This window comes from Coffea arabica, chromosome 10c, assembly GCF_036785885.1.
Source record: "Coffea arabica cultivar ET-39 chromosome 10c, Coffea Arabica ET-39 HiFi, whole genome shotgun sequence".
In the NCBI taxonomy this organism is placed as follows: Eukaryota; Viridiplantae; Streptophyta; class Magnoliopsida; order Gentianales; family Rubiaceae; genus Coffea; species Coffea arabica.
In genome coordinates, this window is record NC_092329.1 from 6,140,673 (window position 1) to 6,167,276 (window position 26,604).

Here is a 26,604-nt window from a genome sequence, read left to right on the forward strand (position 1 = left end):
TATTTTCTAGTTTAAATAGAAATCCTGCAAATTTAATGATTCAAGGTAGGTTGGCACCTATAATAAAGTGATTTTTTCTTTTAAAGTATATGTATTTGTATGATAGCTTTTCTTTTACTTTCAAGTAAAGTGAAAAAAAAAATGTGAAGATGGAAATGATGCAAAGGGAAAGTTTGGTGATCAGCCATACAATGGGATGCTAAAAAATATGACCATGCTTCTCAAAGTCGTAAAAAAGAAAAAATGCATAAACAACCATAACTTAAACCAAAAGAAACAGTGCAGGTAAACAGAGAATCTACCAACAGCTGCTGATTCTGCCAACTACTGCCCATGCCTGACTTGTCCAAACTGCAACAGTGACCAAGGATAAAAAATTGAAAGCCCCTTTTGTACTTTATTAAGGTCAGCTGCTTACATAAGCTACAGTAAAACAAATTTGAAAAACTGACCCCTGAAACTCCACCAAAAACCAGATCCCTAATCTCATTTGATAATCTTCATTTTCACATTGCATGAAGCCATGAACCATTGAAACAGTGACTCCTCAGAAAGAAGTTGCTTTCGTGGCCATCGTCACACGTCACGTTGCCATGAATTACGTATGTCAAGCCTCGGTCTTGCGGTAAGCCCAATGCTCTGCTCTCTTGCTTGTCTCGCCCCTGTCACCATTTCTTTGCCTGGTTTCCTTGGTTTCAAGAATTATTGTCCCTATGCTGGTCCTAGCCATAGATTTCGAGTTGCATTATTCTTTCTGTTCTTTCTTGAATTTCATGGTTTCACTTGAGATTCTGTGACTTGGGTTTTGGCCATTTGTCCCATTTTTTTTTTAATATTTTGGTTTTAAGTTTTGGTCTTTCTATGATTGGTCTCTCTACCTCTGAAATCCTTGATAGTTCACTCTGATCAGATCCACTGTTTTTCTTTTTAACTTCAATGCTCTAAACTTGTTCCTTTTGTAAGTATTTTGTGGGAAAATTACACAACATTCTTGAATGGTCAATGGAATTTTTCTTGAAAGACGTTAGAAAGGCCTTAAATCTTGAGAAATGAGCTTTTTCGTTAATTGTTTTTTTCAGGTGACCAAAATGAAAAAGAAGGAAACTTTGTGAAAGGTGACAACTTTAGGATAAATTTGTTTTGGAAGTTCCATTAGGAGAAGATGTTGTGTGCTTGTTCAGGGGAACAATTTAAGTTTGAAGAGCCTGCTCCGCAGTCTCCGGAGTCGTTGGCCACAAGAGATTTCTCAGCCAGTGGCCTTTCATCAAGGAATGGAACAGGGGGCTGGGAATCAAAATTAGAAGATGCTCAAGTTGATGAAGTTGAGTCTACCTTGAAGGAGGCACTTTCCTTAAATTATGAGGTGCGCCAGTAAGAGATACAATTCAATTTAATTTTGTAGATTGCTTTTTGGTTTTATTCCTAAATGTAAATCTGAAATTGCAGGAAGCTAGAGCTTTGTTGGGGAGGCTTGAGTACCAAAGAGGGAATTTTGATGCTGCCCTCCAAGTATTTCAGGGAATTGATATCAAAACCTTGTCACCGAGGATGTCTAAGGCCATTGCTGAAAGAACTCGGCCCCGAAAGCCACGCCAGAAAGGCCAAAGTTCACTCGTCGGAGTAATGTCACTGCACTCAGTGAGCCTACTTCTTGAAGCAGTTTTACTTAAAGCAAAATCCTTATGGGAACTTGGGAGAATTAAAGGTAAACAGTTGGTTAATGATGACGCTACAGTCATTTCTCTTGAAACTTGATAGGAGATCATTTCTACAGCATTAGAGTTGACATTGAATCGCATTGAATTTATCTTAGTCGAATCTTTCGGGTTGTATTTACAAGTTGTGGTTTTTTCACCCGACTTGGATTATCAAGCGTCACTATGTCATTCTGCTATCTGTATCACTTGATGAAATCTCACTCCGCAGGGCACTTGAGTTTAGTATCTGTTATTCTACTGGTTATTAATGTTTCTGGTCTGGGGATTCTGTATGTATCAGACGCTGCAAGAGAGTGCAAAGTTATTCTTGACGTGGTTGAATCAGCACTACCAAATGGAATGCCAGAGGGAATTGGTGAAGATTGCAAGTTGCAGGAGATGTTTCACAAGGCACTGGAGTTGCTCCCAAAATTGTGGATGCAGGTAGGATGTCTGGATGAGGCTATTACTGGATACCGAAGGGCTCTTTCCAAGCAGTGGAATTTGGACCCCCAAAGATTGGCAATTGTGCAAAAAGATTTAGCTGCCACACTTCTCTATGGAGGTTTTGAAGCAAGCCTTTCACCTTGTCCACAATTACAGGGTCAGACAGCACCAAAAAATAATACGGAGGAAGCTCTCCTTCTGTTGTTTATACTGATGAGAAAGGTTTTACACGGTGAAATAAGCTGGGATCCAGAGTTTATGGATCATTTAACTTTTGCACTAACAATTTGTGGGGAATATGAGTGTTTGGCTGACCACGTGGAGCAAGTTCTTCCTGGTACCTATAACCGAGCTGAGAGGTGGTATTTTCTTGCTCTCTGTTACAGTGCTGCAGGTCAGAATCAGACTGCAATTGAACTTCTAAAGAAGGTTTCTGGATGTTCAGAGGCTAAACACAAACCTCACTTGTCTTCGCTTATGCTGGGAGCAAAATTGTGTAGTAAAGATCCAAAAGAAGCTCGTGAAGGAATAACTTTCGCCTGTAAAGTGATTGATGCAGCTATCAATCAAAATGAGCATTTATTGGGACAGGCACGTAAATTTCTTGGTATCTGCTATGGTAACGCAGCAAGAATTTGCAGTTCAGACACTGAAAGACTATTTTTCCAAAGAGAATCACTGAACTCTCTGAATCATGCAGCTCACATTGACAAGGAGGACCCTGAGGTCATGTTAAATCTTGGTTTGGAGAATGCCTTCCAAAGAAATTTGGTTTCAGCTTTTGATAATGCAATTTCGTATTCAAACATGTTGAGCGGGAGCTGCGCAAAAGGTTGGAAATTATTGGCTCTAATTGTATCTGCCCAGCAGAGACTTCAAGATGCTGAGTCCATAGTTGACCTTGCTCTAGATGAGACTGAAAGGATTGAACAGCTAGAACTTCTACGGTTGAAAGCCATTCTTCAAATAGCTCAAGAACAGCCCAAGCAAGCCATAGAGACCTACAGGATTTTGCTAGCTTTGGTTCAATCACAAACCGAACTTCAAGCTCCAAACAGCAGCGAAGAGGTAGGTTCACGTGCCTTTTTGTTCTTAGAGAAAAATAGAATTAAATGAAATAAGGTTAACAAATTGTTGAAATTTCTCTTCGAGACTCCCTATGTACAAATATTAGAGCCTGAAATCTAGCACGTCCTTAGTTCTTGTTGTATGATACTACTACCAGATAAAGCTGCTGTTAAGTTGAAGGATATGGAAATATAAAGTCGGAAGTCTAAAAATCCCTGTGTTGTTCAGCAAGAACTAATGCATAATAACATTATCTTGCTCTAGAGGTAAATTGTGGAAGATAAACTTCTTTTTCAAAGTTTCTTTTTGTGGAATTTGCAGGTAGTATCAATTAGAAAATTGGAAGGAGAAGCTTGGCTAGATTTGGCTAGAATCTACTCAGACCTCGAGACATGGCCTGATGCAGACATATGCATCGACAAAACAAAAGCAACTAAAATTTTCAACTCTCGGGTTTGGCATACAAAAGGTCTGAAAGACAATTTCCATATTAAGTGATAGAAACTTCAGTAAATTCTGGTTTTAAAGTGACCAGGGAGACATTTTTGGCATATATCTGCAGGTACATCATTTGAAGCTCAAGAACAATACAAGGAAGCTCTTGTTGCATTCTCAGTTTCACTCTCCATAGAGCCAGATTATGTACCAAGCATTGTCTCAAGTGCTGGAGTGCTGATAAAATTGGGTAGACAGAATCTTCCCATTGCAAGAAGCTTGTTGATGACTGCTCTCCGACTAGAGCCGACAAACCACTATGCGTGGTTCCTTCTTGGAGTGCTATCCAAGTCTGAAGGCTTGAAACAAGCAGCCGCAGATTACTTCCAAGCCGCACATGAACTAAAGCTTTCTGCTCCTGTTCAAGACTTTGCTTAACGACGCATTGAGCACCAAGGTTCCAGGGATAAAGGAACTTCTATTGGGACCTTAATTGTTGGTTTTGGCTTTTATATACTGACAGTGTAGACAATTAGTTACATTAGCTGGTGTAAATTCTGTCTTTTAACCACCGATACCATTTTTGGATGTTATTACTAAATTCTACACTGTCAGTATATAAACAATTTATACAGTATTTGCTCTAGAGCGAACATGAAAGATCAGCTCACATTACCAGAATCAGTGTACAAAGATTTCAACTATCAACTAGCATTTTGAATAGTCAGAAAAAGTGAACAAATAGATCCTTTGCGAATTGAATGGGAAAGTCTGATACATAGCCTCCATGTTACAGTCATTATTTAGAATCATGGTATTGCGTACTCTAAGAATCTTAGGTGACCTTACTGATTTTCCAGGCACTTGGATGCCCAAGCTTCTTTCTCTTCACAAATATTCCAGAGGCACATTAGCCAACCGTTGTGTTGTCAACGAGAACCACCAGGTTGCCATCATTGGTACAAGGCAGGCAATGACATACAAAGTTTATGTACCATATAACTAGGAAAAGAAATCAGCCCACGAAATTAAATTCAGCATCAGCTAAAAAGTGATAAATCTACAAAGAAGGCAAAGCGCAGGGTAATCAACCACAAAGTCAATAAAAAGTGATTCCGTGGTACAAGTTAAGCATAGTTCCTGCTTCCTGACAAATGTAGAATAAAAGAAACATGAAGTTCAACAACTCAGTTCTAACATAAGCTACAGCTACTGTACAGACTACACACGAACTTCACATTCAAATGCGAGAGATTTTTATTTTTTTATTCATTGGAGTATGTTTAAATAAGGTAATTTTCACAACTTCTCTTTGATTCCAGTCTATCCACAGCCTATTGAGAGGAAACCGTAAGCAAAGAGACTAGTCCATGTCCTGCCAGGAGCTTGTATTAACATCCCTTTCTCCTCTTACTGTTTTATTGCCATGAAAACTGCAAATAAATAAAAAAAAAAGGTCATTATTGCAACTGTCAGTAGAGCACTCCTCCTTCACTAGCACCACTTGCATGTTTGCATTCACTAGTTCTGACTAATATCTGATCCTTTCAGGGAAAATTATCAATAAATCATAAACTACATCTACAGATTTAAAAACTATGAAGTAATATAGCTGTGGGATGGAAACTGCATCACATGCATTTCAGAAACCAATAATTATCTTTAGTAACATAATTGCATAGTTGCAGAATCTAAAAAGATTACAAGTTTTTAGTTGCAATCATTTATTTTGATACAGGATGCTGCATCATCATTCACTAGCATCATCAACACGAAGCCCAAACACATTTTTAATAATGTAAAGCTTAGTAGGAATCTAATGAGTTGTAATGGACTGATAAAATTTGAAAGAGATATTTTATTGCTTCTGATGTCCTTGATACCTCCTCTATACACGACAGTTTTTCTATTTTTTATTTTTAAGGAACACATAAGTGCATTTAAATGCTGCAAAAGATGTAGTAAAATTGGCAGAAAAGTACAGAAGGATCCCTATGAATACTCAGATAAAACTCCAGTAGAAAAATGTTAAGAAAGTGCGATAGGTCAACCAATCTCCAAAAATGTCCCCAATTTCTAGTCATGTTTATCTAAAGAAGATTGATGAATATGTAATAGCATTCTTCCTAAAACATAAAGATCTAACAGTCAGCCAGGTTACTTTCTTCTATTCCTTTGTGCATGTTTTACTTGAGTAGGCACCATTAACACAAGTGACATCAATAAGCAAAGTATAGAACTTTTATATGCTATTGCTGTATCCTCACAACAGTGTAGCTCATTCCCCACCACTTAGCTGCACTTCGAAAAGAAGATCAAGTGCATTATCCTAAAACAAATACATCATGTATACTGTGATACCTGCTCTACAATGGGCCTCACTCAAACAACAAAACTCAATAAACTGGTGAAGAAAAGTCATTAGTAAATTGTAAACCACCTACAGCTATGCATCATCTATAAGAAACAACTCTAGACAAAACCCCCAAATTTTTTTTTAAAAAAGTACACATTTCCCAGCATCACTCAAGTATCATACTAAATATAAGCTTTGCGCTATACTTTAACAATATGTTCAAATAAATGATAAAATGTCTGTGATTTGATAAAGGAAGCTCGTAGTTACTCACAATACATCAACAATAGCAGTAAACTGCAAATACATCAACTTGAAGGGAAATAAGAACAAAATTATCAACTGAATCAGTTTACAAATCTTAATCAGTTGATCCATACTCACTGTGTTGGGTGGAAGACAAACTGACAAAGCAAAACCTTATCCCATCTGCCACTGCATCCACAAAAATGTATTAGCAGCCGGTTTAAGTCTGATATGCCATTTACGTGTTACTAAATAAACTTATCCAGACAAAACAAGTATAAGCAGCCAGTCCAAGTCCAATATACCATTTACAAATTACCAAATTAACTTATCCAGATCAAAGTAGTACGCCTGAATAGTATAAGCTAAAGAACTATTTTCACAAGGGGGAAATAATGGAAAATGACCCACAATGGAAAGAGAAAAAGACAAGCATCGTAAACAGATACATGTTATAACATGAGGCCAGAAGCCAAACAAATCATGATATAATCGGAAGTAATTGCCTTGAAAAAACCAAAAAAAAAAGTACCTTTAAAACGGGCTCGCCCTTATTTGTGTTAGCAGATTGCTTAGCAATGGCTGCCTGTTGAGCACGCGCAGCTCTTCCAGCAGCAGATTGCTCAAATTGCTCTTGCCTGCACAGGTCAGTGCATGTTAATCAAAACCAGTCTACCGAAAGAATCCAGACCTATTGTGAAGGTGTGGCAGTTTAATTTCAGAGTAGACAATTAGAATAAAATGTCTGCAGCCTATTTATATCAGCAGAAAAGGACAACGGTCAAGCAAAGCTACCTTACTAATTGGATTGCAATCACATATACAAAAGATCAGGCGGCATATCCATTTTCATGAATACCAATTGAAAAGCTATACAACATTGTTTTTGTCAAGACACAAACTTCTCATTTTTCAACGACCCTTTATCCTCTTAACGTTAGAAAAGTAAAGTTTTTTTCCTTTTACATAAAGGTACTTCCTTTTCCTGATTTCAAATTAAAAAAAAAAAAGGAAGACTTTTTACGTAATAGTCTTCCATTTCCTGATTTCCCTTCATATTTGAGCACGAATGAGAAATCTGTTGAAAACATCAGAACATGCGACAAAATCCTAAAGCAATTCAAATCTATTCTTCTAAATTATCACGACTTTGAGTCAATTCACTCTATTCAAGGCCCTTCAAAGTAACTTAAACCACAAAACATTACAACCAAAAGAAAACCCAGATAATAAACTAACATCAGCAATGAAATTAGCATTGATTAAAAATCAACAGGAGCGAAGAGTAGTATTGGCTTGCCTTTTCAGGGCGGCTTCGGCAGCTTTAGCTTTGGCTTCTTGATCCTTTTCGTTCCGTCGTTGTTTGCTTGCTCCTCCATCGAAGCAGGCAAAGCAACCCATGGCCATGATTGTGTTTCTCTATTTCAGTCAATTTGCTTTAGACTTCACCTTTTCTAGATTAGATGTTGAGTTTATCTTTAATCTTTTCTCTCTGTTGACGAAAACTTCGTATTAATGTTTTGACGCGTCTGAAGAGCAGAAGAAGACAAACCCACGTGGCTTTCCATTTAGATGTAAACATCTTCTGTAACAAAGTGAAGACGCAATACTTTAGGAGCATACATATCACGCCTTCAGTTATGCTGTTGCTATAAATACAAGAGAGTGAAATAAGTAGTAAAAATTGCACAAATTAGTCTCTCACATTTGAGATTTGTATCTTTTTAGTCCATCACATATAAAATGTTACATTTTCATCCCTCGCAAATGCAAAATAAGTATACATTTTCAGTCATTTAACTCAAGTTTTGCTCATATTCGTGCCTGAAAAAGTCACGTGCATCTCACTAGTTACAAGCATTGGAGGCAAAATCTTGGCCTCTCTATTGCCTCAAGTATGTCCATAAAATTCCTGACTCGTGAGGTGCATGAGATTTTTTTTTTTAAGATGAGTAAAATTAGAATGAGGGACTCAAAATGTGCATTCTATATTTGTGAGGAATAAAAATACATCATTTTATATACGAAGTACTAAGAAGATATAAATAAATAATGTGAGGGACAATATGTGCTATTTTCTACTAATAAGCTTGTAGGATCTTAATTAGATATTTGCAATCATATATGAGTAAATCTTATATACACTGACAGTGCATACATTATCACGTTGAATCCATGATACATGTGTAAATTTTGAATTTTAAATTTGAATTTTGTATACTTGCCATTCATTTAACGCTGACAGTGAATACACTGTCAGTGTAGGAAATATTAGGTTGTGTTTGGATTGCATTTTTCGTCATTTTTCATGGAAAAATTACTGTAGCGATTTGATATATGTGAGGGAAAAAGGTGATAGGGAAATGTGATCACGGAAAACGACAATATTTTCCGACGGAAACAAGCAATCCACGGGCTTGACAATTAGATAAATCCAAGAAATCAATGGCATTAATTGGGTACAATCGGGATTCTAATAGAATCATGACTCTAGTATCTAGTCTTCAATTTTTTTTATTTTAATAATTTTTAAATTGTATTTAAAGTTTACCTTAAAGACTATCATAAAGACCTTTAAAAACGTGGATAACAATGCCGTACCAGAGTCCCGCCTTCATCACCCGACCTTGACAAGACAGGAACTAGACAATTTGACGAAACCAAGCGACATCGTTTATTTGAGGCACAGCACAGATTTGCACCATATTTCTTCTTCCCGGTTCCCTCCAACTTCTTCAGCCAGCCACCAGACGCGTATCAAAGGTCAGCGGAGTGATGAGCAGCGGTCCGGCCTTAGATTCATTAGGTCCATTGGATTCTCTTCAACTCGAAAGCGGACTCTCTCTAGTCCCCCGAATCAAGCTCCTCTTAACCGTTTTCCGCTCCGACAAATCCGTTTCCCCAATCGACGACTGGAAAGTCAAGCGTTCAATAATCGACTACTTGAAAAATTCCCACTCAATCACTATCCCTGATGATAATGACGACCTCCAGATTCGAAAATTCAAGGACTTGAAGAAGCGGAAACGCGAGGACCCCGTCGCTCGCGGCAACTTAGTGATTCGGGAGCTAGGGTTTTTGTGGAAGACTTTAGGGGTCAAGAAGGAGGAGGAGAATGAGAGAAATGAGGAGTTGGAGAAGAAGTATGCTGAGTGGAGGAGAGGCTTGGTGGAGAAAATGGATGGAATGGAGTTGAATTTGGAAGGGACTAAGTTTAAATTGAGTGTGGCATTGCCGGCGTCTGATGATTTTGAGGCGATGAGGAAGGATTGGGAGGAAATGGTAGCTTTCGGTACTCGAGGTTAGTCAAGTTTCCCCCCACCCACCCCCCCCCCCCCCGCGGGGCCCCAAAAAAAAAAAAAATCTTTTTCCTTTTTTTTTTTGTTGTTGCTATGCATGCTTCTGGTTAATTGCAATTTGCAACAGATGGGTATATGGTGAAATGGGATGCTGTTTGATGAATAAAGGGAAAGAAAAAGTGATTATTTGAGAGTTAAAGAGAAGCAAAAGTATTTAGAGTTGAAATCATTTCTCTCAAGGAAACTAGGAAAAAGGGATTTCAGAAATAAATCTTGGTGGTATAGTGTGTCGAATTTGTTGCCGGATGCAAATTGGCTTAGTAAAACCGAGCTCGAGAGTGTTGGAGCTAATTAAGATTTAAAGTAGTTTTTAATTTGAGTTCAAGAGGTATATTGCCAAGGTTACCTGAGCTTAGAATTGCTTAATCGAACCTTGTTTTACTTAATCTGATTGGGTGTGGCAATTAACTTTGTTGGGTGGGTTTGGACTGAGTAATGCCTTGGTTTCTGTTGCTAAAAGAAATATTGCTCGTGTATTAGTTAATTATATAGGCAACGCCTTCTTTCTTTCTCCTCCAAGCTTGGTGCTTCATATCTTACATGATAATTTAGGTATTCAAGCTTTGAGAGAATTTCTTTTTTGGCGCAATATTTGGATCAGAGACAACCTCTGAGGGATGACTTTATTTTTCGTTCTCTTCTTGCTTTTTATTCTACTAAATTTTGGAGATTATTGTAGGATACAGTAGAAGTAGCAGGCAGCAGCCTGACACGATTATTTTAAGAGGTGTACCCTCTCGGTGGTTTGCTGAGCCACGGGTGTCATCTAAGCCCTCCATGCTGGTGACACATTCAATAATCTCTGCTTTTGGACAAATAAGGTGTGTACATAAAGAACTTGAGCAATTTGGGTAAAGCAATTAGTAATTGTCATCAGAAACAATGTTGGACTCCCACATATAAATGTCATGCGTACTATCTTTGAATACTTGATACTTCAGTCTTGCAGGTGTATGGCTGATTTAGGTGATGGGAATAGCTTATGCAGATTTCTGACTAATATTTCTGAAAGCATTTTTTGGTCAATATATTTGTGTAGTACATCATTAAATCATCAGATTGGGCTTTTAGCGGACTTCTTAATGTGTCAGAATCATGGTTTTCTTGCTTAATCTGTAAAGATTATCATGTTTGTGCTAGTAATTCGTTGTTGAGAATTATATATCAGTTATGCTGCAATTGCTTGAACTGGGAAACATGCTTGCAGTGTGTATGTCTTCACTTGGATTTATTAGACTGTATTAAAGACATTGATGAAATTTTGGGGCATGATGTTTGATTATTTGTTTGCCCGAAAATACACATAATACAGGGTGTGCAATATCTTGTTTGACACTTGTTTCTGTTCATCTCTCTACAAAATGCTTCAGAGTTCGTGGATGGTCTCCAGTGTTTGCTAGTTTCTGACAGTTTCTTAGAATAATAGAAGGATCAGTTATTGACTAAGGACTGAAAATTCCTTGTCTGTTGATTTCTGCTCTGAGCAAGTGGTGTTTAATGTTTATGATTGTGGACCTGTTGTCTGGCCATCACATTTTGCCTTGCTGCCTCTTAATAGAAATTCAGTTACTAAAATGTTTTCTCACTGCTAACTTTGCGTCATCATTATAGTTTTCTCCGTGAACTAGATTAGGTAGGCTTAGAGTATTTATTTTTCTTTAATCATCAAATTAGGTCTAAGAATGTGATAGTAACTCTTAATAATAATGAACCAAGACATGGTGTTCCTATTCCTGGGACAAGTGGTTAGTTCATGAATTTATTTGGTGCTATAACATGAATGCATTTCTCAAAATTTTATTGTTCAGATTTCATAACCTGATAGCATAATTCTGTTCTGTGGGTAGGAATCTTGATGTTGCTGAGGACAATGGTTATGGTGGGGATGCAGATGAAGATGGAGTAGAAATAGTTCCAGGTCTGCAGTGTAAGATTGTTGTGAGGTTCGAAAAGTACAAGGACTTTTACAGTGCTTTGAAATTCTTATGTGGACGTTCATTCCAGAAGGTAGTTATATGGTTTCTCTTCTGATCGTTGATGCTTTACATCTCCACTTCTAAACCTTCTCCCAAAAGATTAAAGAGAATAGGAATCGGAGAATAGGGGAAGAAGTAAAAAATTTCTACTTGGGACTTTGAGTATCAAATGATACTCCAGTATTATAGATCTTGATAAAATGCTCAAGTGCAGTTATTACTTTATGTTGATCTTCATTGGATGTTTTTGAAGAGTAACCATTTTATGAAGGTGATTAAATGTATGCAAGCTGAATACTTTTGAAACAGAAATATGATAATGTTATACGTTCTGTTTTTGTGCTATTCCTTTTGTTGTGATTAGTCATAAAACCATCATATTAACTGACAAACTTCTTGATAATGGTCAATAGCTTGGGTAAGTAATTTTCTGAAAGATAACGGTGACTACGTTTGGAAGATTCGTGTGCTACAGTAAGCTTATTCTGTCTCACATTTGCTTGAGTAATGTATGCAACTTCTCCTGGTGCATGCAGCAAGGATCACGTTTGAGGGCTGATTATGAGGTTACATGGGATAAGGATGGATTCTTCCGGAACTCGAGAACACAAACAGAAGAAAGAAGCAGATGGGAGCCTGCTAGAGGGACTGGGTTGGGAAATTATAGAGGTGAAGCTCCTCGCCGTTCCTATCATGGGACTCTGTTTAGCCCGGATGAAGCACGTCCAAAACGGTTCAGGGTTAGTGTTGCAAACCTTATTAGCAGCAAAATAGAATAACTAAAATGGAGTTTGTACGTAGAAGCAACTATATTTTATCATGATGTTTCTCTGGATTGGAATCTCTTGCTGTTATCAGTCCCCACCCCTCTTCGCTTCCATTACTAATCAAATTGAAGGATCAAGTACATTAGCAAGTTCTGACTCGCATCTGTTTTTCCACTGCAGGAATGAAGGGATTGGTGAAAGTCTTGGGACAAACGCCTTGACGTTCTCATGGTTGTTTTGAAGGCTTTTTTAGTGGGTAAAGGTCACATATCATACAATTCATCTGGCTTCCGTTGGGACAAGGGTTTCACTTGCCGTTTCTGCTCCGCTAAATTGTCTGGTCCAATTCGTATCTACCATTTGGTGTAACAGTAAAGGAAGATTATTACAATTGCTTGACCAAATATTTATATATTTTAAAAGGAAGACTTTGGCAATTGCTGTGTGTATTCATGGAAGTGTGAAAAGGAAAAAAAATGCCCTTCTTCCTTTCGACTTCATTATTGCACATTGACCGTGTGAAATACGGGCATAGATGTCAAAGATGAGCCTGTGATGTCTGCGACAAACCACCCTAAAAAAATCAATCAATTGGCATGAAATATTTGTCGAATTACGACTGATGCACTTTTGGGTTGAACTTTCATCAGCAATCCTTGCCTGTACATGGCTCCTTCGAAATCATTCAAATCTGTTTCTCTTTTCCAGAAAATTTCTAACAAAAGGCAGAAATTGCTCCTTGAATGATAGAAGCTTCTTTAACTTAGGCGCTTGTTAATTTGTAGTTTAAGACAATTATATAGATATTTTCTCTTAGCAATCGTGGAATGTTGTGTGCGCATTCAAATGACCTTGAATTTACACGATTGATGTTGGATTCAGAGCTCCAAAACAGCACATGGGCTGCTTCTACATTAATCTAGAAGTAGTGATGTCAAAATGGGGTCTAATATCTAGTGATGTAACTCCTTGGCGTATAAATGCCGATTCTGAAAATGAGACAATTGAAATTTAAGCGTAATCGTCACTCATATGCTTGGTCAAAAGAAACCAACTTATATAGTTATCCTAAAAGAAGCTCAGAATAAATGGACAGAAGACCTATAATTTAGGTTGAAGAAAAATGGAAATAGACGGAAGATCTAGATAACGATGACATTTATCCATGTAGGTCTCGGAAATAGAAAATGTTTCTTTTGTGGGGATTAGTTAAGTCAGAAAAGCAGAAGAAGCATTTTTATTTCCCACAATTCCTCCTAGAAATGACAACACAATTTCAAATCAAATGATTTATGCAAGCAATCTGTGAATTGCGGCAATATGTGCTTTAGTATTTGCCTTCAATGACTCAAAAGTTCTCTAGACTGAGAACTGTTCAATTTGCTTTCTAGGTTATCAATACTGGTTTAGTAGAGTAATATCAATACTGGTTTTGCGAAGATATCAAAGCCTATTTCGATGGAGTACGCTGCATGAAAAGTGAATCTATGTACTCCATCTAATGACCGAGTACTGCTTCGCACCGCCAAGAACTTGTCAAGAAAGTAAAAAAAATTATATATATATATATATATATATATATTTTTGTCGACGGAGTGGGTGTCCGGGTCAAGTCCGTAAAGGCGGCCCGACTAATCCCACTCCGGCCCGGCCCAGCGTCCCAACCAGACCTAGCACGTTAGATGCACGGAGAAGCCGATGTTGCCGCGGAGGTTCGACCCCAGGACCTAACGGTCCCGAAGAAGAGGCGCCAACCACCAGTCCATTCACGTGGGGGCAAGTAAAAAAAAAAAAAAAAATTATATGTTGAACATAACATCCGTTCCCATGATTGAATTTTCTAGTAACCTCAGAAATATGTTAAATGTGGTGGTTAGTGCTAATTCATACTTTAATGAATTCAAAGAAAAAGGGGTTTAGTGACAATTTTGTAATCATGAAATCAGTGATGACATATCTATCTTTGAACATGGAATACAAATGGTTTGCTTTCCATTCATGTCCAGTGAATAATTGACACTCAGGAAATCGTCAAAGATGATTGCTTTCCAATCCAAACATAAACATACTACATGGTACAACAACAAAATAATTTACAAAAGAAAAAAAAAAAAAGGTTACCGTAGCGAGAGGAATTCACAAAGGAAAAAAATATTTCGATCAAGATGCAAATTCATGACCAGCTCTTCCTGTGACCATGCAGCGTGGGTGTCTTTTCCGCTGGTCCACTTAGCACACTATCTGGAGAAGAAGGAGCTGAAGAAGATGATGGTGATCCATCATTTGCCATGTTCTTTTCGCTTAAATATCTTCTTACGTGACGATTCTTCTTCTTTGGAATGTCAGAACTTGAGCTCTTCTCCTGCATCACGGGTGCTAAGTGCTCATTCTTCTTCTTGTGTCTCTCGGAACTTGAGCTCTTGCCCTTCATCAGAGGTACTAAGTACCACCCAAGAGTTGTGCATAGTATGGCAAACGATTTTCCATAAATAAGTAGGAACAACAGAATCAGGACTACTGTCACGGGCAAGAAGCCTAACGTGTGCCTCCAATTTTCAAAAACTAATCTCCAGTTCCAGCTCTTGGCTTTCGGTCTTTGGATCGGCTCTTCTTTTGGTTGTCGAACTTCAGGACCAACAGCTCTTGAGGCCTCGATGCTATGCTTCTCTCCTGCCTCCGAGCTCGTCATCATTTGCTTATCTTTGGCATTTTTGATACCTGTGTTTTCTTGCCTCTTTACCTTTACTATTATCGGCTTCCATTCGTCGGATTTTGAATTGTTGGAATTCGAATCGGTGAAGTAGACGAATGAGATGTCATTTGAGCCTTTTTGTGTGTAAATCTTCTTCTTCTTGTCTTCAAGTTCAGCTAGAAGTGCATGGAACTTGTCAAGACCTTGATTTGCATAAGGGTTTTTGCTATCTCTTCTTTTACCACGATGATCATGAATAGCACTTTTTGATCTGCTGGGACTTCCGCGTGGGCTTAAAAATTCATCGAAATCATCTCGTTCTTGATTCTTGAAGCTGCCACAACTGAAGGGACTGCACATCTGGAGAGAGAGAGAGAGAGAGAGGGAAATGATACTTTTGGGATTTGGTCTGTAGGATTGTTTGTAGCTAGGATTGACTTTGATTTTGATGGGATTTAAAAAGATCAAGACAGAAAGTGTCCAGCACTCATCATGGCCTCTCTAGAAGATTAGATTTAGGACTGAGCGAAATGTCAAATGAATTGAATTGAAGTTCTGAGAAATGCTTGCAATGGAAGTCTATATACGCATTTTGGTGCTGTTTGACTTCTAGAAAAAAAGGGTTTAAATACTAAAAAACATCAGACTTAACGAATTTCCAAGAATGACAAAAAAAGAAGGGATAATTTCAGAAACCTCCCCTGAGGTTTCTGACACTTTCACTGACATCCCCTGAGGTTCTCAAAATTTCACTTACCTCCCTTGATAAAAAATTGGGCCCCTTTTCTGACGTCATCAGGGCCAAAATTACAGATATATCCCAAGTAGTTGGGGTTAATTACTACCGTTTATGTTTAAGTTACATAATGAATTTTCTTATTCTTTACGTACCTATTCTTGTCATGCAAGATTACACGCCTGACTTCAAATTACGTACTTTGCAAGAAAATGTCTGTGGAGTCATTTGTTACAAGACAAGAAGTTCAATCAAATAAGAACAATTTATGTACACAGGTGGGATTGGGAATTCAAGCTTGTCCTTTTTGGTATTTAGGATAATGTTTTTATATGAACTCAAGGAAGATGGATAGCCTATTTTGCAAGGTTATTAGGTAATTTACCTTTGTGGAATTCTTGATATCAAGCCATTTGATTGCTAATGTGGACAGGTGGCTTAAGCGCGTAATAAGTGCCATGGATTCGAAGTTCGGCTGAAATATCACATATCGAACGAAGTCTTTATTAGAAACCTAATTAGAAACCTATTAGAGTTCAGTGAGCTCTCGTACTAAGCTCCACCGCCAACCCTCCATTTCGAAAAAAAAAGACAAAAGCAAAACAAAAGCAAACACACGAAGCGCAGAATAACGTTGAAACCCGCAAGCGGGATTATGTGTTTTTTCTATTTCAAGGTTAGCTCGCATGCGGGTTAATGTTATATTTGAGCGCGAGAAGAAAAAATTGGTAATTAGGCTCTTTGGGCATTATAAGTAAATATTTAAATTAATGGCAGTTTTATTACACCAATATTATTGTATTATCATTATTATGATTATTGTATTATTTCTTATGCAAATATAACATTTAATTATTTAAATTTGATTTTATTTTTACAATTTATAAAATTTTTATCACTTATATAATATTTTTAAAACCCTAATACATCTAAATTTGATTTTATTTTTCAAATTTATAAGATTTTTATTTAAAAAAATGGGATACGGATAAGATATCCGGTTGGTTCGATTTGCATAGGTGCATATGAGAATATCCGAATACTCCTGAAACCCGCAAGCGGGATTCTGTGTTTTTTCTATTTCAAGGTTAGCTCGCATGCGGGTTAATGTTATATTTGAGCGCGAGAAGAAAAAATTGGTAATTAGGCTCTTTGGGCATTATAAGTAAATATTTAAATTAATGGCAGTTTTATTACACCAATATTATTGTATTATCATTATTATGATTATTGTATTATTTCTTATGCAAATATAACATTTAATTATCCAAGCAGTTTGATTTTATTTTTACAATTTATAAAATTTTTATCACTTATATAATATTTTTAAAACCCTAATACATCTAAATTTGAATCTAATTTTCTACAAGTCATACTTATAAATGCGAAATCTAACAAAAAAGTTAAATACAATTTTTGCAGGTCAAATTTAACAAATGCGAGCTATTTTCAAAATTTTAAATATTTGCAACATTTTTTAAAACAAAAATTAAATTTTCTGCAAATAATTCCCTACCTCTCAAAAAATACCAAAATAAAAAAGATAAGAGCTCGCATTTGCTTCCTAGAAATAATTCCCTAGCTCTTAAAAAAGGAAAAAAAAAATTGAGAAGAGCTCGCATTCGTGGAATGCGAGCTCAATAACCAGAGCTCGCATTCCACGAATGCGAGCTCTTGTAAGCTCGCATTTGTGAAATTCACAAATGCGAAGACCCCCCTGACGGAAATTAAACCCAAAATCACCCCTTTTGTAGAATTTTTTTAAAATTCATCACAAAGTTGGAAATTTCTCAATAGAAATACAACTTGTCTGGATTCCTTTCACTCTCTGATATCATTACGGTTGCTTTGCGATTACAGCGGCAAAACCTGTTTTTAATGGAGAAAGATGTAGGTGAATTCCATGATTCTCCCCTATGGCTTGAAGAGGCCATGGTTGCAGCTAAAACTTTTTACTCAGAGCTCTAATTGTAGCACAGCAAATGCACTTGTTATCACTCCAAATTAGTAGCAAAGAATGTTAATAGCTTGAAACCTCAGAGGTAGTTAAGTTGCTTTGCTTTATATGCTATTGCTACTGAAACAGCAAACCTTCTGGCCGTTGCAATTTGCAGCTAGCCGTTGCAAAATCTGCCAAATAACTGTTGCATGGCACATCTGGTGCATGCAATTTTTTGTATTGCACTTACCCCCCCTCAACTTTACTAATTAGTCCAAATCATTTATTCTTTTTTGAATCTTCTACTAATACAACTTCTGCAAAGGGTAGCTATGGAATAAAAATACCTTCTCACACATGAAAATAATATTTTAATCTGATTTGGACTGGATTGTTACCACAAAATCAAAAGCAAGGGAGGTAAGTGAAATTTTGAGAACCTCAGGGGATGTCAGTGAAAGTGTCAGAAACCTCAGGGGAGGTTTCTGAAATTATCCCAAAAAAGAAAGAAACCATTTTTTAAGTTTTAACACCCCATTCAATGTATTCCTTGTTGACCAGTCATTCGGTAAATAATCAATGAGAACACAGACTTGAAATTTATTCTACGCTGCTACGTACTTTCCTTCACAGGCTTGAATCTTGTACTTAGCACAGTAGCATTCTTGGAGAAGAGGGTTTTGAAATGGTCCAGTCTCTAATCATGTATGAGATCATCACATTATCTAATTAACCAAACGTTGATTGTGGTTAAATATTTCAGCCGTCGATAGATGTTCAAATTTATCTTATAACCAAGCAATGATGCACCACAATGTTGGTAATAGATTACAGTAATTGTGCCACCCTCCCAGACAGTCTATTTTATATTCTTGGTTAGTGAGTGAATTGTTTATAAATTTGATATTTGAAATGCAGAAAAACAAATATTGGCTTAGATTTATCAGCCATGACGCTCCCTCCTTCGCTGATCCAATTAGGAAACGCAAGAAATTAAGGAGGGTTGAAAGAAGTGGCCTATGACGGCTGGCGGCTTATTGTCTTAGTGATTTTGGCCGTTCTTTTTAAAAAAAAAAAAAAAAAATATTTACTTCCAATCCCTTTTCCATTTCTTTTCCATCCTCAACTACAAGGCTTAGTATTCGAACTCTGAACGTGACAAATTTTAGTTCTGCTTAAAATATACTATAGTGTTGTGCTATTTTCTTTTCTTTTCTTTTCTTTTTTTTTTCCCTTTTCCGTTCTTCATGTGAAAAAGGATTAGAAGATGCATATTGTTGACAGCCGCTCACTAAGCCAGTAAGCCGTCCGTGGGAAGAAAAAGTCCCCTCCTGTTTAGGCTTTAGCACATAGCATTATTATTAGCGGAAGTCACACTTTTGAAGCTTGAATTTTAGCATTTGTTCATTAATTAATGCACCATGCCTTGCACAACCCAAGGATTGCCTCTACTGAATTTCAAACTTCAGTAGCATGTTCTTTGAACTTCAATCAGTGTTCTTTCAATTGGACAAACTTAATAATTGCTCCTACAACCTGATTAGCTTATATTAAACAGTTGTCGAGAATTGTTATAATTTGCGTCCATTGCCGATTGCAGCTTTTCTCTCCGGAGCTGAGCTTAATAGAGTTCTAATCTATCATAATTAAGAAGACAAATGATCGAAATCAATATCTGGATTATGTTAAGTGTCGCTTGTCTAAACAAAAAGAACAAAAAGTAAGCACAATAATTGATGAGTAAATCTTATATCCATTGACAGTTTATACACCATTATCATTGGATTCATGGCATATGTGCAAAAATTAAATTTTAAATTTAAATTTTATATAATTGTCATTCATCTAATGCAGATAATATGTATACTGTCAGTGTAGAAAAGATTAATACGTAATTGAAAGATATATGATAAAATTACTTCCACAACTCAAGTAAATTCACTGGTTTATCCAGGTTACCAGACAAATAAGGCGTTGGATATTGACACTACTAAAGAAATTTTCCCTGCTCCACTTTCGATCCATCCTATAAAAGCTTCAATAAAAGATTTTGATGCAAAATTTTTTGGGTTAATCACAATTAATCCCCTTAAAGTATATGTCATTTCTCACTTTACCCCCTAACCATTTTTTTGTCTCACTTTATCCCCCGTTGGACAAAATTATCCCTCTATTATTTCAAACTCTTATTTTTCTCTTTTATTTTTTTTCTTTCCCCTTTTGTGCTCTTTTATTTTCTTTGTCTCTTTCTTCTTTCTTTAATTTTTCCTCTTTTCCACAAAAATCTTCATCTTAATGATTGAAATTAAAAAAGAGGAATCGTAAAGATCTATCTTCTCCTTAAATGATTAAAAAATATTCAAATCACTTTCCTAAAATACAAATATTTAGCCTTTCAATTTTTTTCAGTTTTTCCTCTTTCCTTTCTAGTTTCTCATTTTATTCTCAAGAAAATATCATAAGATGAAATTGTGACCTAATTAATAATCATCAATTGAAATTTGTGACACGTGGCATCATACAAAAAATCAAAATTAGTTTTTGATACCTTTTAAACCTTCATCCAAAAATGCAATTACAAACTCAAAATAAAAATTTTCGTTGAGACGGAGTTTTCTATTGGGAATGATGAAAGAGAGAAGAAAGAGACAAAGAAATAAAAGAGAGGAAAAAAGGTAAATGAAAAGTCAAAATAATGAAAGGGTAATTTTGTCCTATAGGGGGTTAAGTGAGCACAATTAAAAGTTAGGGGGTAAAGTAAAAAATGTGACATACCTTAAGGGGATTAATTGTAATTAACCCAAAATTTTTAAGCAAAACCGTCCAGAGAGAGTGACGAATTGGTGCCACACTGCCCACACTGGACTTGACTGTAAAGGCTGTATACTTCTTCGTCACCCCCGCTTCAAAAAGGAAGCACCAAAAATTATCTACTCGTTAAATTAATTTCTAATTTGCCAAACGACAAATTGTTTTGTTTCTAAAATAACATCATCTTTAGAAAATATCTTCCAACTAGTGTTCGTGCAGATATTATACAGATTTTGATTTGTTTTTAAGCAGGAGATCTCGAACTTATGACGTCCCATTTACAATTACTCCTATTTTACCACCTCACCTTTCTTTCCGTGTATTTTGATCTATTTAATGCTGCTTAAGGCCTGGATTTTTCACTTAGGAAAATGTCACAGGTGATTAATTTTACTTCTTCTCACCCTTTGATTTATGATGTGCGCATTTTTCCTTTTTTTTTTCACCCTCTTGATCTTTCAATTTCCAGTATTCTCATAAAAACTTTTTAACTACAATCACATAATTGAGGCAATAGATATAGTATAATTTCTATAATTCATTGGAGTGAACAAATATAAGAAAATTCATCTGCCTAGTAACAATATGTAGAATCTTCATGAAAGAATTCTTATAAAATTTTCTGAAGAGTTAGCAAAAGCAACTTCTTTTGAAACATATGGAAAAAGAGCTTTGGCTTCAAGTTGGATTGCATTTTCTCGGATTTTTTGTAGAAAAATTACTGTAGCGATTTGATGTATGTGAGGAAAAAAGGTAATAGGGAAATGTGATCACGGAAAACGACGCAATTTTTCGGCGAAAAATGACTGTCCAAACGGGGTCTGATTTCGGTCATATTATAGCTGCAAGGTTTAAGCCAAAACATCCTAACCTTAGAAAGAAAAAAAAAATCAAGTGCATGATCTTAAAATTTCCGGAAAAAAATCAAGTGCATGATTTGAAAATTTCCGGATCTTTTACTTTGAAACTAAACCGAAATCCATAAAAGAAATTCATAGATGTATATGGCTGAGAATTGAGAATCAGCTAGGCTTTTTTATTGCAATTCATCAACTAATAAGCAATATTGTAGGGTTTACATGTTTTACCTCTAAAATTATTGTCTATCATATTGAATAATGGATTAATTTTTCGTACACTGATAGTGTACACACTGTCATTGTTGAATGAATGACAATTATATAAAATTTAAATTCAAAATTCAACATTTGTACATATATTATTGATCCAACGGTGATAGTGTACATACTGTCAGTATACATAAGATTTATTCTTGAATAATTATTGAAAACTTGGAAATATAAAAAAGAAGAGACTGACAATAAGAAAATGTAGGAGCCACTAACTAATATTTAAGATTGAAAAAAGTTATAACTAATGCTCTAGTGCAAATGTTACTATGAGAACAATTTTTGGAAAGAGCATTACTTTGGCAATTATTTTTTTCAACTAATGTTACTTTGATAATAAACTCCAAATTGTTTGAAGTATTGGTCAAACAATGTATTAATTTGAAATTTTCGAACTAACTACATATAAATGTGCTACTTCCTCGCCAAAAATTATGAAAATACCATTAATTAAACGACACATTCCCGTTGAACCAATCGCGGACGCCGGGTGCCACTTGTTTGCGTTAATCGGGTTTATATTTTTTACGTCCGGAAAAAAACAAAATTACCAGAGAACTAATATTCGTCATTGGTTATCGTATAGCAGTACTATTGAATTTGTCCTTGTTATTAAAAAAAATTGCCCTTTTGATGTATTTTTGCTAACGCGGGGAGAGTTTCCACCTATCCTAAAATCTACATACGCAAAATCTTGGGCGGTAGCCCTAATTTCGTAGGCTTGCAATTTACATAATGACCTAGAAAAACAGCTACCCAAATTACTTAGGATTGTATCATGAAATTCGGGATGATATCTTTCCAAAATTTTTGGAATTTGATAATATCAAGGTTTTAATTATCTTAGTTTCCATTGATGAATTTTGTTGCTATTGCAGATGCCTTCGAGTAAATTTGTAGCCGACAACCGAGAATTATTATTTTTTAAAAAAAATGAAAGACTGACCCTTTTAAGGTTTTAGCTCTTTTATGTTTCACAAAACCATAAACAAAAGTCGTCATTCAGAAAAGAAGATTTTAAGAAATGTAAGAGGGCTATTATTTAGAGATTCATTTTCATTCTCACCTGATTTTATCGCCTTGGCTGTCTCGCCAGCTTATTCACATTGTTGGCCTTCTGTTGCCAGCGAAGAAGTCATTAAAAGGTTTTTGTTCTGTTTTTTGAACTTCCTTGAACAGTTAATAAGTCATCAATTTTGGTACAAACGTGTTCGAGGTGATCACGTTGGATATGTATGCACTAAATGCAGTTGATGAATTCACAGAAATTCATGCTACTGGATGATTTATTTCAAGAGAATAATACTTTGCCTGGCAAAAAAAAAAAAAAAAAAATTCTAGTATTTGAAAATTTTGCTTTTGATTTGCAAAATGCATCAATGTAGGTGGCAAATATAGGTGGCAAACAAACCCATTTAACTAAATTTATCCATTATTTTCTCTTAGTTTGTTAATTTGCTCATTTTTTCAGTATTATCAATTTATCTAAATTTATCCATTATTTTCTCTTAGTTTGTTAATTTGCTCATTTTTTCAGTATTATCAATTTATGATAAGCCTTAGCCTCTTTTCCTACTTATTTAAAATGAAATTTTAAATTTACACCAGACAAATATGTTAGGGGTTCAAAATTTTTGGATTAAGTTTTTATGTTAACTTTTATAGTACTTAGTTCAAATTTTTATATTTTTATTATTCAATTATTAGATAGTATGTAATTTTACGACATAAAATACAGATGGAAAAAAAGTTGATAATTAGGCTTATTCAGTATTATAAGTAAATATTTAAAATTAATGATGGGTGCAAAGGGTGGTATAAATTAATAACTTAGTTTGCAAAATTGAATTTAAATGAATTTATAAAAATTAAAATAAATGATTTATAAATAAGTAACTGAGTTACTCAATTTATTTTTTGATTTGTCCATTTATACTCATCTAATTAAATGGATATAAATAAATTACTCATTTATACCCATTACCCATTTTAATCAATCCAAAATCGCCCAAATCGCCCATTTTGACACTTCTAATCAACGATTTTGACATCTCTAGTCGCAAGCTTATGACTTTTAGCCACATTAAGAGAGAAAGATTAACAACAAATCTTGATTATCTAGCAAAGGCTTTTCGGTGCTTAAATAAACTCTTTTGCTGACATTCTTGATCTCCTCGAAAACAACTCCCAAGCCCAAAAATACATACATAGACAAAAAGGAAAAAGGAATCAAAATCAAATATAAGAAAAAAAAAGACCAAAATATTCTCTGGGAAATTGAAGAAAGAGAAGGGTAAAAAGAATGGAAAAGGAGAAAGAATTCGAAAAACAAGCATCTTAGTACACTTCACATGATATATTTATATACTTGTATAGCATCCCAAAGAAGACCTTCCATCTCAAAGGTCGACAAAGCTGATTTTGTATGGCAATATTTGCATTTTTATACATGCTATGTTATCTGATACTACCTCACAGCACTACATATGTTTAGATTAGTTTGATGATCAGCTTCAAACATTTAGATTGTTTACAGAATGCAACTCAAACATTTGAACCAGATTCAGAGTGAAACCTCCACACAAACACGTAGTCCTTGGACTCACAAGCCAACCTTGTAGCTTCACAGAAAGCATTCGCCACTTTTTTCTTGCCATCTTTCCCCCACTCAATCCTCACCCAAGAAGTGAAACCATTTAACGTCTTTGGTAAGCCAGAATTCACAAAATCAAGCACCACCTCCCCACCAATCCTCCTGCATGCACCTCCTCCGCCACCGCCAGATGGCGTGAAATCAAGCCAAGGACACTCCGGTTGCCCCACCATTTCATTATAGGCCGCATTTGTCAGCCGGACTCTATTCTTCGAGTCCGAAACGATCGCAGGCAAAACCTCAGATTCCACTTCTTTCTCCACTTCTTCCGCCCTCTTAACAATTTGTTTACCTGCATTTGGAGCCAAAGGATCTTCAGAGATGCGTCCCACACTAATGCTGGAGGCGACAGGCCTGATGGCCTGAGGTGCAATAACAGCAAATTTGGTGGTGGAGGCACCAGACGCACCCAACTGGGGCATGAAATCCACCTCTTCAGGGGAATCAGCCGCCTTGTTCAAATCTATCACCCCTTGATTATCACCACCAACAACCCTGGCTGGGAGAGAAAGTGGTGCGGTGCATGGCAAAAGCGGGAGCGAGACAGCGTTGGATGGGGTGGTCACAGGAGTGTCCAACCCGCATTTGAGGGGGACAAGGTTTGGAATCAGGGGAAGCTGGGGAAGCCCACATGGGTTATGGATAAAACCTTGTAAAGCTAAGGTTTTGGCAGGGGAAGGTGATGCCTGATAAGAAGGAGAAAGGACCTGAAGACAAGTCCTCGTTCTTTTCATGAAAGGTGGTGCAAAGGCAGTTCTACCTCTCTTTCTTGTCCTTGTAGGCCTCGCCTGCAAATGAGCCCAAACATTCATCAGGTAAGGAGACCTCCTGATGCCCTCAGGGAAGGAAGAATTGATATCTGCCCCATTATTGGGGCAGTTGGCTGCTGAGGATTCAGGCTTTGGAGCAATAGGCCTATACCTGGCCATTATCTCAGCAGTTTTTCCTGTGTTATAAGGGTTCAGGGTTTGCATCATCTTGACAAAAATTTTGATGTTGAATCTGACTTTGACCCAAAATTTCAAGATGAGAAGAGAAGGGAGGAGAGAAGGGGAAGAGGAGGATGATCTGGTGCTGTGCTGCTGCTCTCGGTGAAAGCAGTGAAGTGGGTCTGGGTGGAAACTTGGACGTGAGTGGAGGAGAGAGGAGCTTGATTTAAGAGTGAAGGTAACCAATGAGAATTGGGCAACATAAAGTATTAGGAGACACTTGGAACTGTACGGTGGGTACGTGTTTGAGAATACTTAGAGATAGGGACATGTGGGATTTCGAGGAGGTTTAAACTTACATGCATGCTTACACTTAAGAGGCTGCATCGGTTACACACTCAAAAACTCCAAGAGAGAAGATGGAGAGGGGAAGGGTGACTGTAGGTATATCGTTCATGTACCATGATAACTATTTTTTTTCTTCTTCTTGTCCTTTTGTGGTGGATCGATGGTAAATTTTGTTCTACACATTCAGACCTTGCAAGAAGCCATATACGAACTTAGCTAACAAATTCATCGACCAATTAATACAGGTTGTGGATGGGATAGGACATTGCTGTTTAGTCCACTTATCCACTAATGGCTCGTTTGTTTCACAAAAGAAATTATGTTGGATTAGCATTCCTGCGAGAGTGCCTTTCATCGCTTGTTTGGCAATAATACGAGAGGGAGGGAATGTTTGGATATTCCAAAGACTCGACCTAACATTTCGATTACTGAGAAACGAAACATTATTCGTTAATCAAAGCTGGTGTATATATAGATTATCATCAAGTGAAGAGTCTGTTTCTCTCTATTTTCAAGGAAAAAAAAAAGGACTTGAATTGTTATTCAATGCTAATGAAAGGTAATTTTTCTAAATTCTTTTAGAAGCTCCTTAATTAGATATTGGATACAAACAATTTAGAAGTCAAGAAAGAGAGAGAAATTTATACTTTTGCCCACTAGTTTGTTCAGAATTCTCAAGGTTACAAATAAGTACCGCAAGCCTTAATATGTCAGTATCAGAATCTTGTAGGGGGATGAATATTCCAATGTATATTTTGAGAAGATGAATGAACATCCACATTTATCATTTTATTAATTTCATAATAACTTGCACCAAAAAAGAAAAATCAACTAAATGTGGATAACAGAAACTCTGTAACCCAATTCTTCACAATCTCATAAACCAAACAAGCCTTAAAATCTTGGATGAGCTAATCTCATGTTCCAAATTTTCTTGTGTTTTTTCACTGCCCTGCTTTTTGGGTCTTGAAGATGGCTACCGGCGTCTATCTGTCACAAGTTCACCAGTTTGTTT

At 36.3% G+C, this 26,604-nt stretch overlaps 4 protein-coding genes and 1 long non-coding RNA gene across 6 annotated transcripts; 2 read left to right on the plus strand and 3 right to left on the minus strand.

Annotated features, from left to right (window-relative positions):
- The first annotated feature begins 425 nt into the window (after positions 1-425).
- On the plus strand, positions 426-4,328 carry LOC113714536 (protein NPGR1-like). Of its 2 annotated transcripts, none has more exons than XM_027238427.2 (6): positions 426-625; positions 1,080-1,363; positions 1,447-1,705; positions 1,999-3,212; positions 3,534-3,681; positions 3,775-4,328. In XM_027238427.2, the coding sequence occupies exons 2-6, from the start codon at positions 1,163-1,165 to the stop codon at positions 4,083-4,085; spliced, it is 2,133 nt and encodes a 710-aa protein (XP_027094228.1). In that variant the 5' UTR covers positions 426-625; positions 1,080-1,162; the 3' UTR covers positions 4,086-4,328. The 2 variants fall into 2 exon arrangements, with proteins under 2 accessions (XP_027094228.1, XP_027094229.1); XM_027238428.2 differs by lacking the exon at positions 426-625 and adding an exon at positions 823-958.
- Positions 4,329-4,731: 403 nt separating this feature from the next.
- Positions 4,732-6,921, minus strand: LOC113714537 (uncharacterized). The gene is made up of 3 exons (XR_011822442.1): positions 6,782-6,921; positions 6,388-6,438; positions 4,732-5,080 (listed from the first exon to the last, which is right to left on the minus strand). It is a non-coding gene; the product is annotated as an uncharacterized lncRNA (long non-coding RNA).
- A 1,979-nt stretch (positions 6,922-8,900) lies between these two features.
- On the plus strand, positions 8,901-12,788 carry LOC113715224 (uncharacterized). The gene is made up of 5 exons (XM_027239480.2): positions 8,901-9,550; positions 10,288-10,429; positions 11,456-11,615; positions 12,121-12,324; positions 12,532-12,788. Exons 1-5 carry the CDS (start codon positions 9,025-9,027, stop codon positions 12,535-12,537), a joined length of 1,038 nt encoding a protein of 345 aa, XP_027095281.1. The 5' UTR covers positions 8,901-9,024; the 3' UTR covers positions 12,538-12,788.
- Positions 12,789-14,313: 1,525 nt separating this feature from the next.
- On the minus strand, positions 14,314-15,610 carry LOC113715170 (uncharacterized). The gene has a single exon (XM_027239408.2). The coding sequence runs from the start codon at positions 15,401-15,403 to the stop codon at positions 14,525-14,527; it is 879 nt and encodes a 292-aa protein (XP_027095209.1). The 5' UTR covers positions 15,404-15,610; the 3' UTR covers positions 14,314-14,524.
- An 8,369-nt stretch (positions 15,611-23,979) lies between these two features.
- Positions 23,980-25,455, minus strand: LOC113713235 (uncharacterized). Its single transcript, XM_027236913.2, has one exon. The coding sequence runs from the start codon at positions 25,287-25,289 to the stop codon at positions 24,204-24,206; it is 1,086 nt and encodes a 361-aa protein (XP_027092714.1). The 5' UTR covers positions 25,290-25,455; the 3' UTR covers positions 23,980-24,203.
- Between the last annotated feature and the right edge of the window lie 1,149 nt (positions 25,456-26,604).